This window comes from Chaetodon auriga, chromosome 10 (genome assembly GCF_051107435.1).
Source record: "Chaetodon auriga isolate fChaAug3 chromosome 10, fChaAug3.hap1, whole genome shotgun sequence".
Taxonomy (NCBI): Eukaryota; Metazoa; Chordata; class Actinopteri; order Chaetodontiformes; family Chaetodontidae; genus Chaetodon; species Chaetodon auriga.
In genome coordinates, this window is record NC_135083.1 from 16365718 (window position 1) to 16380420 (window position 14703).

The window sequence follows — 14703 nt, forward strand, 5'->3', positions numbered from 1 at the left end:
TAACATATAAGTTCTAGACTCCTGAATTCTCCCCGTGTGCATTCATGCTTTTCCCATATTGACCATTTCGTGCCTGTAAAATGTCCAACTTTGTTAGTCTCAGACTGTTTTACGGGCTGCTGTTGCACGGAATACTACCCCATCCCTCCTCCTTCCCTCTGCTAGAATTAAATTTAGAAAGAAAATCATTTTTATGAGAGTCAGGGGAGTGGGGATAAACGGATGGATTATCTTTAGAAAGAGAAGAAGTAGCTCATTAAGGTGAGCTGTATCTCACAGCAATGTTCTGGTAATTACACAGCACATAATGCCAGGGAAAGGCTGCTCGCCTGCTGCAGCACACATGCCATCTACTGGCTGGACCAGAATGTGTGCATGTGACTGTGTGTGTTTGTGCCAATCTGTGTGTGTGTGTGTGTGTGTGTGTGTATATGTGCATTTTCATTTTAGTGTAAACAGTGACAATGTGCATTAATATGACTGTATCTACTAGAGATTCCTGGCATTGTTTCCAATATACCAGACCCTCATATTTTGTACCTGCTTCTGTTCCTCTCCTAGGCTGTCCCACATGGAGGCCACAATCTTGGAGACGTCCCCGAAGGTGGCGTTGGGGTTTTGGCCCTTGATGGCTGCCTGGGTGTCTCTGAAGAAGAGCGCGTAGGCCGACACAGGTTTCTGTGGCTCGTTGGGGTCCTTCTTCTTCTTCTTCTTTTGAGGTTTGGGTTTGGGCTTCATCATTTCTGCAGAGGGCCGCTTCTCACTGCTTATCTGGAGGCAGATAGAGGGGCGGTGGAGGGACGAGAGAAAAAGAGACACTGCTGGTCATAAATCAGACGATGACAATGAGTCTTTTGCTGCAGCTGCTACAGAGCAAAGTGTTTCACTGTTTAGTGTATTTATGGCATGTTGCATCTGCATGGTGATATTTTCAAGGTTAAATAATAATCATTAACCACTGTGCACATGTCGCGTGGCATAAAAGAAATAGCCACATAGAACATTCAATAAACGCTGGACAGAGGGTGAAAGCAGGAGAGTTCTGCGAAGAGCAGCAGCAGCGTGTTCCGAGAAAACAGATCAATTTACGGACATGGGTGAATGAAGACTAACAGGACGTCAGTGAGACAGGTTAGCCTCTGGGGTGCGGGAGGAGGGAAGGGAGGTGTGGTTCAGGGGAAACTGGCCAAACATGGGAGAGGGTGGAGGGAGTCCTGGGCTAATTGAACTCTCAATGGCAGCTGTTCCAGTTGGTTTCACATTGGCAATCGCTGGATTGGTGGATACTTCTGGTTTTCTTTCAATCTTTATTTTGTCTCCTTCATGTAGATCACAAATAATTCAATTCCACTTTCTGTGGCAGCCATAAAAAAAAGGATTAAATCTATATTTTTCACATCACGTACCCAGCTGGTTTGTCAACAATAACACACTGCAGTCTCACTACATTTTCAGGAGGCAAAAACCGCTCACATCTGTGCGATGCACTCGATCCAATACACATGAATACATTTTCATTTTCCGTGCAGGGGCTTTGACGGGGAGTCAAATCCAGGTCACCTGATCCTGGTTGCGATTCTATATGGAAATTGCCTTCTTTGCTGAGGAGAGAACACATCAAGCACGGGAGAAGGAGGGAGAGGAGAGGGAGTGGGGAGTGAGAGAGAGAGAGAGAGAGAGAGAGAGAGAGAGAGAGAGAGAGAGAGAGAGAGAGAGATGGAGAAAGAGGGAGAGGAGGTGCAGCAGAGGGAGGACAGCCAGGAAGAAGTGACGGCTTGATGTTGCCATTAGTATCGGCGGAACATCAGTTAACCTGAAATCTTGGTTGCTATAAAGGCAGGAAAAAACAATCCAATTTCCATCCATATAATAGAAGATATAATGACATACTGAATATATAATGATATACATTGGCATTATATCAAATGAGGAATATTTATGTGCACTATTTACGGTTGAGGGGTTACTCAAATGCTGTTAGGGGCTTCGAGTGAAGTGAGAGCGAACCCTTTTTTTTTTCCTGGCAAACAGTTTTTATTTCATCAGGTTGCATTTTAGAAAATTTAAACAGCTTTGTTCTCTTTCATGATCCCCTGATCCTGGGTTTCAGTGTTGAAACTCAGCAGGAGGGGAGAACAAACCATGAAAAAGATTTGTCCCTGCGCGAGTATCAAACAGCAACTTGAGGACATTTAAAGACGTTCACATCCATCTAATGCATACTTATCACGGGATTAAGCAACAGCCATGTTCTCCCCTTTAACTGTCAATTGGAAAACAGGAAATGACTGCCTTTGAAAATCGCATTGTTTCAGCAAAGCATTCGCAGCCAAACAGCACACTGTATTCCACACAGCATGAAATTAACTAATCAAAATTCAAGGTCCAGGAGCACATTTGGCAGCTAAAGAAAAACTTCAAAATGGCTTTTGTGGTGTGCGGAAATGAATGGATGTTCTCATTCAGGGTTATGTGAAAGTGTTGCTTGTCTATTTCACAGCTTACAGGTAATTTTTTTGTGTGAGTATGCCTGGTTTCATTAAAAAATAATCATCCCTCACTTTTAGGCAATGAGGCAGAAGACAGGCATTTGAAACGACATCTGTTCCACCCGAGCCTTTGAAGTGAAAATAGAATAAACTGAAGGTAGAGCTAATGGAATGACAAAAATGGGGAAAAAAAAGAAGGCTAAATAATCTCCAGGAAAATTCACATGTGTTCACACAGAGGAGAGAGTGATGACACTCAATAGCTTGCAGCTACATGCAATCAACCAGGAGAACAAGGGGCATATTCTTCCATTTCTTTATTTATTTTCCTCTCTCATTGTACCAGACTCATGTTTGTGAATTTATAGGAGGCCGGCAGAGGAAGATGAAATATCAATGAAAGACTGGAAAGAATACAGATGAAAAATGAATGAACATACTTTGAAAAAGAGTACAATAAAATCAAAACTGCACTCACTGAAAGTGTTCATCGTTCTCCTTCAGTAACCGTAAAGGGACAAATCCACCTTCAGATATAATCTGGACTTTTTTCATGTGCTTTCATTTTCCCTCAACCTGTCTAATTAACATCTTCCTACATTTCCCAGAATACCCTCAGAAAAGATAAAGTGGGTGTGAACTTCACTGAAAAAGGCAATTTGAAAAAGTCAGAATAATGTCTTATAGGAAGACGATATTTGACCAAGAAACATTTACACTAGAATATGACACTTCTGGCCTTGATTTGACTTAATAACGTATATCTAGATCTATTTTTGGGCTCAAGCCGACAAAAACAAGAGTGAAATGTGAACTACCTGGCTGCAACACTCACATCCCAAAGTTGATCTACATGATCCACATCAAAATAAGCATAATAATTCCATATTTGTCACACTAAAAAGACAAATAATCTTGTTTGCCGATCATTCATCTTGAATTTCTCCAATTTTATTGCTCATATAAATCTTTGTTTCACTAGTTTTCAGGTCAAATTAGGTTTTATAGCTGCCAGATTTTTAGAAATCTGCAGATTTTAGTGAGGATGCTGTAAGGTCTCAAGATTAATATTTGTTTGCTGGAGGGGATTTTTGCAGCGGCTCAGTGGAGTTTCCATAACCACAACAAAGTTCCTAGCAGACAGCTGATTTCACATGTTACATGTGAGTAATTTCATGTGGATAAAATGACTCAAATACTGGAACCACAGGTGACTTTTATTTCTTCCTCTTTGCTTTAATCACAAACACATTTATCTGAGTGGTTTTACAAATCATCGATGGTGGCTAAACAAATATCCACCACACATCCACTGTGTAATATCAAGCTTATTTTCCTTGGTTTTCTCATTCAGGTGCAGAGAACAGTGATGATTATGACAGCTGTTGTTGTCAGCTGAGAAAAAGAGAGTCACATCCCTTATTCATAACACAACATCCTGTGGCGGCACTGCTTTCTGGCCTATTTTCTGATACTGTCAGTGGAGAGATTGGTATCTGGTCATCCTCTACGATGGATTTCTCCCCATGTGACTGCTGATGTAAAATGGTGAGTCTGTAAAGTAGCTCTTTGATTCTGATGATGTGCTGACACTGGTTCCTGATGTTTACCATTCATACTTGAGACTGTTGGACATTTATCTTATGTCCTACAACACTGTGGCTGTGCTGGAGATATCGTGATTTGACATGATGTTATTTTGTCTGTTTGGCCAGACATCCACAGTAATAAGAAAAACACATGTATGCCCTCCAAACATGTCAACATGTATAAATCTGAAAATTTCCTTTTAGCTTCCAAGTCACAGAGGAACAGGCTCATTTCTTAATAAATATGAACTATTTCAGTTATTACAGTAGTATTATTATTATTCCTGTGGTGAACATGCGCAGATGTCTGCTTTAGGTCGTTGACGTCTTCTTCTGCTCCTGTTTTTCTTTAACTGGAGATTAAGCTTGCAAGTCAAATGATAGAAAAAAGTGACAACGAAGGTGAATTAAGACGCCAGTCCAAACGTTTCCATCTCATAGAAAACGTGTCTGAAGAAGAAAGAATCCATTTATTCCACATGCAAAAGGTGGAACAATAAAGTGAATGTTTCAGTCAAAGGGCCATTTACAGACTGTGTGCTAGTAGAGACATAAACACTGCAGCTATACATAATACACTACACTATATATAATATCAAACAATATTTTTTCAATGCTTTACTTACTACAAAATATTTGTCATACATATCCGGTAAGAAGCCATATGTTAAAGGTTTTTAATGTTTTTTCAGGAACTTTGCCTTCATATACTTGTATCTGAAATTGGCAAAGCTAGTCAAAGTTAAAGTAAAGAGGATGGTGAATTTGAGCAAATGTTTGATACCAGTTTTCAGCACATGATAGTTTTCAACACTTCGTGCTACATACACTTCTTGGTCTGTACACAGAAAGCACTGAGGTACTGCGCCTTAGCCACGAGACCAGAAGATATAGGAATAAATAACATTAGTTTTTGGATACTGCTTTTCTCGACACAAGAGGACATGCTGCCCATTTACAGGGCAGATCAACAGTGATGTTGAAAAAATAAAGACATTTTCACTTCATCTATATTTTAAAGACCACAATGTAGAGACGGCCAAAAACAGCACATGGCTGTTGCTAGGTGAGACCACCATGTCTTGCACAGAGCAGTCGTGTCTAAATATATTTTGCACACAGCTTTATAGTTTACAAGCAAAAGATTGAACTGTAGTGTCAGCCTGAGCTCGCTCATCCCATCAGCATTCCTGTTGTCTGACAGAGAGAGAGGGAGGGGGGAGAGAGAGATGGAAGGGGTGGTGGACATGGGAGAGAGATAGGGAGGAGGGGGAAGCTGTAATTCTGAATGGACAGCACTGCACTGGCAAGACAAGATTAGAATTGACAGCCTGATAACTGCGTCACTATCAAAACAGCAGAGACAGAGCGAGAGATAGAAAGAAGGAGGGAGAATGAGGAAGTGGGAGAGAGTGAGAGAAGAGTGGAGAGATGCAAAGGAAAAGAGAGAGAGAGAGAGAGAGAGAGTTGATGTAGAGAGAGCAGATAAAAGGAGGAGGGGGGAGGTGGAGTGATGTAGAGAGAGGAGGCTTGATAACAAAAAGGACAGGCGCAGATGCAGAGAGCGACAGAGTAAAAGAGACATGAAAATTAGACAATAAAACCAGGTAATTGTATGGGAGAGTTTTCATCCAATCACAGCCTCCTGAATATATGCATCATCATCATCATCATCATCATACACACTGGGCAACAAAGTGGAGAGTGCTGCATGGCATATCGATTTCAAAAGGCCATAAAAACAAACAGGAACTGCTCAGAGGTGATGCACAGATACACTCTCTCTTACAGTGATGGTCATTACACCGAGGCATGATGCAGATGCTGGGCGCGGCACTAAATCAAATCTGAATGCCACTTCCAGGGATTTCAAGCCAAACAACTGTACAATGGAAAAACACACACAGCAGTGGCTTTCCGTGTAATATGCAGTTTGTGTGCAAGCAAGCATCGACATAGAATACATGATAGACCCATTTTTACATGCTAGCCTTTGCAGGGAAATGTTGTCTTCATGTGCATTGGCCTGAAGAATGAGAAGAAATGCTACTCAGCAGCTGATGGTGATACAGAAGAGGCTCTTTAAAACAGCAGCTCAAGAACATCAATAAAAAGATTTATGGTGAAAAAGTCTTTGATTGAGGTCAGACTTGAAAAAAGGCGGTAAAGGTAGTTTTAACAAGGAGACTTTTCAATGACAAGACCACATTTAAGATTGTTGTTCTCAGTACGGAGGTGCCTAAATGTTGTCTTAAGAATGGACTGAAGAAGGTTTGCTTTTTCTTAGCCGATACCAATCCTTTAAAATAAGTTAAGACTGGCCCCAATACCGATACTTAATTGTTTTAAACTGTGCAAGCATGTGTTGTTTTTTTCAGTTTCCATCCACTTGATGAATCTAAGTCCAAAATTCACTCTTTTAAGCTCTGCTTTGGTCTCCACCAGCTTCTGAGGTAAACGTCTGGCTCTTAAGCTGCTAAAAGCTCCACTACGTTCACCAGCTAGTCGCTAACTCTGCCTCTGTTGCCGTTTGGTGCGAACAGGTTTTCAGAGCTTTAGAGCCGAAGCTGCCTGCTGCACCAGAAACGACGTGGATGAGAGCAGTGAGAGTGAACTAGACCAGACGACTACAACAGTGACAGACATTACTTAGCTCCTTAGAGCTATGATGAACTGTTTGGTGAAAAACACTTGATGGAATTGTCACCTGAGAGACCACTTTCAGATGCAAGTAGTCATGTGATCCATTGTTAATATTCAAATACTAATCGTAGCTGTTTCAAAGACTCAACATTGCATCAACATTAGTCTCAGTGTAAATGGATCTCATCCAAAGACTTCAGAGTAATATCGTCCCTGGTGAGAGGACCAACAGCTCCAACGAGCCATGGCACATAATGTTCAGGTGGTTCAGGCTACTATATCTAGTATACATTCTTATGATCTTATATCATAGACAGTCTGATTGAGGAAATTAAATAATGATATTTATAAAAAACCACATATGTGGTACAGTGGCATAAATCTCTTCAACAGCACAAGCACGGACCGCTCCATACAAGCATACTGGAGAGAAGTGCAGCTTAGTGCAGCTGTTACAGACTCTAAGCCTTTGTGGGTTTATAAATAGATAAATGGCCATGGTTAGAGAAGCAGCAGTGAGAATAATGTAATTTCAAGATGCCATATATAATTTTTCTGCAATTTTCCCTACCAGCTGTAACTCGCAGCCTTAAGGAAAAAGTGGGTTCCTGATGGTTGTGTGGTGTGACAAAAATAACAGAACAAAAAAAAAAATCTTCTTTCATCCAGTCATCTTTCACGGGTGGCTGCAAAGTCAGCTGGTTTAAACATGTGAAAACATGTTTGTCAACTAACTCATCCATCCAGTCGTTAGCTGCAGCATGTAAGCAGCGCAGAAACGTATGATGAATGATGAATACTCTCCAAAGTTTTTCCAGAAGACATCATGTTTTTAAAATGAATTACGGCTCTTCTCTACCTGACTGTATGATCAGATGATTTGGGAGCGGAAGAGAATAAATGCTGGAGTGGCTTTTGAGAGAGAGTAAGCAAGTCTTTGTTAAGTTTCCATAATTAGGCTACGAGATCATGTGGGCTTACATTTTGGTTTTTATTACATGCATTTAGTTGTTATTTAGATATCAGTTTCACCTAACATTTCAAAGTGCCCCTGTGTGTAATGCTGTCAAGACTGTGGCCTTAAAAAATGTTGGCAGGCAAGATGAGAATGTAAACAAAGCTGTTTGAGATCTGAATGATTCAACCTTCTCTAAACTAAGACTGCCTGTAGATGCCATGAATGGAATCCAAGATGCTTGTTAAAATACACTCTTACAACCTGTCTGAACATTACACAATGTGTGATCATCCACTTAAACCACAGTTCCTATAAATCCTTCTTATCTCCTACTACCTGTCAATTATTTTACAATCACCCCTGTGTTTGTCTTGTATTGTGTTTTCCCATCACCTCGTACACCACGAAGGCTTGATGGATTCAAACATGCCTTAAAATACATAGTGTGCCCTCCTCATCTGGAAGAGATTACTGCTCCATGTCAGACTGCCCATCTGTAAGCAATGAGCTGGACTGCACATCAGCGCCGCCGCACAGATCTCTGAGTAGAACCAGGCACTTGTCCAGAAAGCAGCACTCATCAAATAAAACTACAGTCCCGCCAAAACAATAATGAAGCGGAAGTGCAGATTCATGGCCGTGATCTAAATGACATGAAAGGACATCAATAGGAGTCGCATAGACCTGATCCATAAAGAGCCCATTATGGAATTTGTATCCAGTTCTGATACCATGCCATTACAAATATACAAGGTCTTTCTGATGTGGAGTGTTTCATTAGTGTTTTCAGACATGCAGGCTTGCACTACTGAGCTGGCAATGTGGATTTGATTTCAACCAATATTCCCATTGCAGATATTATATATCAAAATCAAGCCCAAAGCCACTGCTGAACTAAGCTGCATGATTTATCTGACTCAGGAAAATGATTGACAGCTCTGAGGAGTTCCTCCCTACGAGCACTGCCTAACAGCACTGGACCTACTTAATCAGCCTAAATTGCGAAGTCGAGGCCCTTGTATTTGGTAATGTGGTGAAAACAGTGGCAAGTGAGAGCTAATTAGATTAACGGTAGTTTAACGAGCTGTTGGAGGGGCCCCCGCAGATTGGATTTTAATAAATAGTGGCAAAAGCATCTGCTATGCACTTCCTGGCTCTGCTGGCATCCTAATTGGCCCCAGTGGGTTGCTGTAGCTCAGCACAGCACAGTGCAATTTAGGAGGGCGAAAAGGCAAAATGCTTATCTTTAGTCCAGGTAAGTCTGGGAAACGAAATAAAAACACAGCCTTTATGATTGTAAGGCTCCACAGGCACAGCTTTATCAACATTAACACTCTACATATACGGTGTCTAAGACTTTTATCACCACAGAACATCCACAAAATGTCCGCAAAGCAGGTAGAGAGAATAAAACCGATTTGGACATATTGAGCTTTTCCTGTCGTTTGTTTTCAAGATGAAATGTTCCCATGATGAGGTCTTTGTAGGGGCAACAGCACAGAAAGGAAAAAACAATTAATCAAACATGAATGAGCGACCATAGCAGGGTTATTTCCATAGCAACAGCCCGAGGGGACAACTTGAACCCTTTAATGTGAGCTGGTGATGTCTCTTTGTAAACATCTGCGCAGCGGGGGGAGAAAGCCAATGAGAGAGCCTGGCAACAGAGGCATCACAGGGCAGCAACCTCTTGGTAACAATCGAAGTTTCCATTATCTAGTGGTGAAAGGACCTAAAAGTGCTCTGAAATATTGTGTTTGGGAGCATTTGAAGTTGATAAGCGTCTTTGTACTACTGCTGTTAAATGTCCAAAAACATTGAGGTCGTTTACAGTGAAGCTCACGGCTGCTAAAAACAACCTGCAAACGATCAGGAAAAAGCGAACTGTCATCAAAGCCATTTACACACACACACACATCTGATCTTATTCTTCTTACATCCGGCAGCGACAGTCATGATCTCTCACACACTCATACCTCATGCAACCTGCAACCACTAAGCTCGTTCAGCTGTGACCAAAAGAAAGCAGCAGTAAAGTGTTCACAAACAGTGCAAACTGCTCTTATCAAGGGTCGCATATTGGAGGCCATAAGGGCACTAGAAAGAGGAGGGGGGGGGGGATTGTTGCCAAAAAAAAAAAAAAATTTCTTTGTCCACTAATGTGAAAACACACAAACAAAACTTGTCAAATGTAAGACAAGGACTTAAGAGGTACAAGAGCAATGCATGACCTGAAAAGAGAAAAAGAGAGCCTGCTGCCCAAAGCTCAGAAAGTAACCTGATTGCAGTCTAAAAATGACAAGAGCAGCCTAAGTATACAGTAGTAGAATAGTAATTCAGTCAACCACAATGCTCTCAGTGTGTAAAAGGGAACGAGAACCGCCTATAGTTCTCAGTAGTCCACGCTCAAGCCAACAGTCCTTTTACTAATCTTCAATCAGTTCTCAGTGAAGTGCACAAAAATCCACAAATTTCAGAAACAACTAGAAACACCGCCTCAGGCTGTTCACCTCTGTCACCCTCTCAAGCTGCACTTTAATAAAAGGTATTAAGTGTATTTTTTGGTGAAATGGAAATTATCACTATATTGACATGCATGATTCCAATGCTGTCTTCACTTAGAGACAATATATACAGTGCAAAGAGGACTGATGGAGAGCTTCATCACATGGTGCAACAATAATCACTTGAAGATCAATTCAGCATACGACACCAAGATTAGTGTCACCAAATCAGAATCTGACCAAATGAGAAATATTGTCACAATCTGCCCTTCTGTTCCTGAGTTATGGCATTACATTATGACATCACAGTGAAGCTGACCTTTGACCTGTTGGATAGAAAATGCCATCACTTCATCATTTTATCCTTTGAGACATTTGTGTGAAATTTTGTCATAATTAGCATGTGAATTCTCGAGTTATGGGCAAAAACAGGCTTTGTGAGCTCTCATGACCTTTGACCAGCAAATCGAATCAGTTCATCCTTGAGTCCAAGAGGACGTTTGTGTCAGATAGAACGAAATTCTTGCAGGCGTTTCTGAGATATCGCATTGACGAGCTGAAGACGTGACGCCTCCAGTCATGGCTGCCGCTGGCACGTCGGCCTAACAAAGCCAGTAACAGTCTTTAACAGCTCTAGATAAGATGTGAATAAGGACTGTTCCGCTCTCCCTCGGTGCTGAAACAACTCATCAGTGACTGGGCAGTATGTGGAGCCTGGCAGCATCACCGCTGGCAGGAGCAGGTATCCATAAACCTCTTACAAACACTCTTGTCCCAAACCTCAGTGGTTCCTTGGGCGAGAGTAATGGCCTCTTTGCACTGGGCTGCGCTGTGCTATTGTAGAATCACAGAGCGGTTAATTGAAACAAATGACTCTAATAATGGGACATTATCCCCACAGGCTGGCTTTGTGGTGGGCCTAATTAGCGTTGCGGTGGTGGCGAGGAGGACGAGTCACCACGCTGATCCCTCAAAGGAAGCAGCCGAGGCCCCCTTTTAAGTGGGCAGTGTGGGATTCTCCTACTTGCAGCGAGTCAGGGTGCTGGGTTTGTTCGAAACCAGCGTGGTAAATGTAAACATGTCTCGTCACCCGCGGGTCCCTCAGAGGGTGAGTCCCGCTCTGTTAGCCGCCGTGCTGAGGCTGCTTTTCCCTGCTTGTGTTTCAGCTCTGCCCGGATGAGGGAGCTCAAAGGATTTGAGGCTGATGAAACTGTGGATTATCTTTTTCAACTAATCAATTAATAATCTGATCTACAAAATGTCAGAAAATGCCCATCACAGTTTCCAAAAGTGACGTCTTTAAATTGCTCGTTTTGTAAAACGAACAGTTCAAATCCCAAAGGTATTCAATGCAGAACCATAAAAACAAACAAAAGCAGCAAAGTCTTTCATTTGGAAAACTGGAACCAGAGAATATTTTCAGTTGACTGACTAATTGATTAATCAGCTAATCACTGTGAGTATTGCCAACTCTTCACTCTGCTGTCCTCTCGCATGTCATCACGTTCTCCTTTGCAGCGTCAATGGCCCGTAACTAATGTGACAACATGAGATATTGTTTTCCAGATGTATTTTGATCACCACTGAAATCTGTTTTTGCCATTCCTAATTGTTTACCCTTGTACATGATGATCCCAGAAAGTCAGCTGTAATGCAGTGTTCAAATCTCTGTGACCAAGCTGTTTTAAATATTCATTAGTCGTAACACTCGCCTAAGGTTATTTGAATTAGTACCATGAATATTCATGAAATGCAATGAATGAGCATTTGTTTTTAATGCTCAATCCATTAATACTCCTCTTCATTGCTTCGCTCCGAACCCTGCATGATAACCTGCACAAAACAAAGCTTTGCTTTCTAAAAGCACAGTCTCTTTGGAAGCCTATTTGTTTCAGTTTAAATGAAACGGGAGTGCCCTCCCAATTATCTCGCTGTCATTTCTCTTGACAGCTACAAGACACATTGTTCACCCGTGTTGTGGAGTGCAGCACTGAAGGGCATCTGTCTTTTTTTGAAAAGCCACAACAGAAAACATTTTTACTGCTACAAAAAGTGATTTATCTGGGAACGTCACTGAGATGTCATATCTATCCCAGTGAAAGGCAGCAGAGCAAGCAGGTCATATGAGATATGTCTAAAACCTACACTGGAAAAGAAAGATTGCTGTTTCAATTTAAAAAACATGCGTAATCCAACTGCACTGAGCATGTGAAGTCAAGTCAAACTGAAATTTTCAGCAGCGTTTCTTTTTTTTTTTAAGATAAAGTTTATTTTAAGGCAGTTCTTCTCATTAGATTGGAGGCAGCGAATGGGCCTGACAAATGGAAAAGGTGATCTTCCAGGCTGAAACATACATGATGTGCACCTTTGGCCACTGAGTAAACTTCACGAGTTCACAGACTCTACTGTTAACACATTTTTCCTTTCTGTGCATTTTCATATTTGTATGAATGAGCATTGATAAGCTTACTATGTGCTTTTAATGGCTTAATTGTGCCTATATCTAACCACCCCTGTGTTGTCAATAACCACAGCTGTCAATATAGATTATATGTTGCTGCATTAAAATAGTTACGGCCTTTCCCCCCGACTGACTATGTCCTAAATGCCAAGTGATGCAAAATAACTTTCCTATCACTGATTAAATGAAGTCAAATTAAGTCAAGCTCACATAACCTTGTAGCTGATCCTGGAAATAAAGGCACACACATACATGCAGAAAACACACTTATAATGTGTCATTGTTGAGCATGCTAGACAGTGTAATCACACTGTACCTATGCACTAATAATGTGCTCAGTATTTCATACATTGGATGAGGTGAGTTTATTTTCCAAAGTTAAAGCTCCTCTAATCGATATTTCCTGTTTTACCAGTGAATCGAATGACTATGTGTAATGTGAACGCCGCTGCTCATTGTGAATTATCACCAACCTCTGCACCTTCTCAGCCTCTTCTAGCTAACTGTTGTGGTTTTATGTCCTGATAATGACCTGTTTATTACAAACTAAACCTGCTGTAAACCCAGTTTCCAGCAGCAGTAGATTTCAACAAATCAGCTCTGACAAACTGAATATCGTAACTGCTCAGCACCAAACAGCAGACAAACAAAAAGAGCTATCAATCCAAAACAATCAATAAAATGATCAAATATCTGTTAATGCCGCCTTAAAATAAATAAGCCACTTCCACCGACAAATTATGCATGATATCAAAAACAACTTGTCAAAATAACGCCTGTCTCAACTGTCTCAACACAGCAGCAAATGGACTGCCAGTGGACTGTCACACATCACACATCCTGCCAAAAATATGAATCTGGCACCACGTGTTTCACAAAACTAAACAAAGTCCCCAACAGGATTCATCTGACTGAACGTGTGGCATAAACTTGTAAAGCTGGCAGCTGCTTTTTTGGCAGCAGGGGCTTTCCTCCTCCTTCACCAGCCTCATTACACTGGTAATGAGATGGGGGCTGGTGCTCTGTTTCAATATTTAAACGTGCTGGCGCCCCTCAAGGCTCCGTGTTGGGGCCATTCTGCAAACTCCTCTACGACCCCTCATTACCGTCTGCCAGTGAGTGTTCCTCCTCCTTTATTTTTTTCAAAGGGCCACATCTTCTTACATCTCCCCTCGCCGCAGCCTCAGCCAGACCTGAACGATCAGGGGGCTTGTTGAACATGAGACCCCTGGGTGCCACCTCTTCCCTGAACACCGGGGTGGCAGAAACGCTGACAGCTTAGGGTGAGACAGGGATTCTCTCTCAGCGATGAGCATTCACATGAAGCCATGTTACATTTCACATCATCCAGCTTCTGGCTCCATTTAAAGGAGTGGACAGAGCAGGTCAGCGTTGTGGGTGGAGTTAAGAGAACGTAAAAGCATTTATGATTGACAGCTCTGTCTTTTATAATGCGGACGCTGATCCTTCTGCTTTTTGAAGTCCTTGTAAATGGTGCAATTTCAGATGAGAAATGGTTCAAAAGTGTCACTAAAGACTATTACAAACAACATGTGAGTGCAGCAGAAAGGATCGAATGCTACATCTGAACAGCTGCTACATCTTCCAGTAGAAAACCAAACCACACTGTACATAAATGTTAAAGCTCTGAAATTTGCATTAGACTCAATGCATGCATTTGACACCTGTTTTATCCACCTACTATACTTTTTTCTGCTGCCTGTGGAGTCATAATTAGATGGAAAAGAGGAGGCTGACAGACAGAATAAATTTAGCTTGAAAAAGCAGGGCTCTTGCAGAGACATATGCTGTTCTGCGGCCAGAAATCTTAAGATTATTATATAGTCAACTCTAAATGAACAGAAATTACAGTCTTTAAAGCTTCTTCATGAACTGATGCAAAATTGTGTGCCTGTGCAGCATGATGATGATGGCCAATCCACTGCTCTCAATCCCGTAATGATCTAACTGTGTTTGCTGTAGGATCGATGTGCGCTGAAAAAGAGAATCCCAAAGCAGGGAGAAGTTTACAGAGCTTTAGCCTTAGGCTAAATGTTGT

At 41.5% G+C, this 14703-nt stretch overlaps 1 protein-coding gene across 3 annotated transcripts in view; it reads right to left on the minus strand.

Moving 5' to 3' along the window:
* LOC143326909 (TOX high mobility group box family member 2-like) overlaps window positions 1-14703 on the minus strand; it is a 76275-nt gene that overhangs the window by 7012 nt on the left and 54560 nt on the right. For all 3 annotated transcript variants that reach the window (XM_076740948.1, XM_076740950.1, XM_076740949.1), the window contains one exon: window positions 541-771. In XM_076740948.1, coding sequence (XP_076597063.1) covers window positions 541-771 — 231 coding nt within the window. The remainder of the gene's footprint in view (window positions 1-540; window positions 772-14703) is intronic.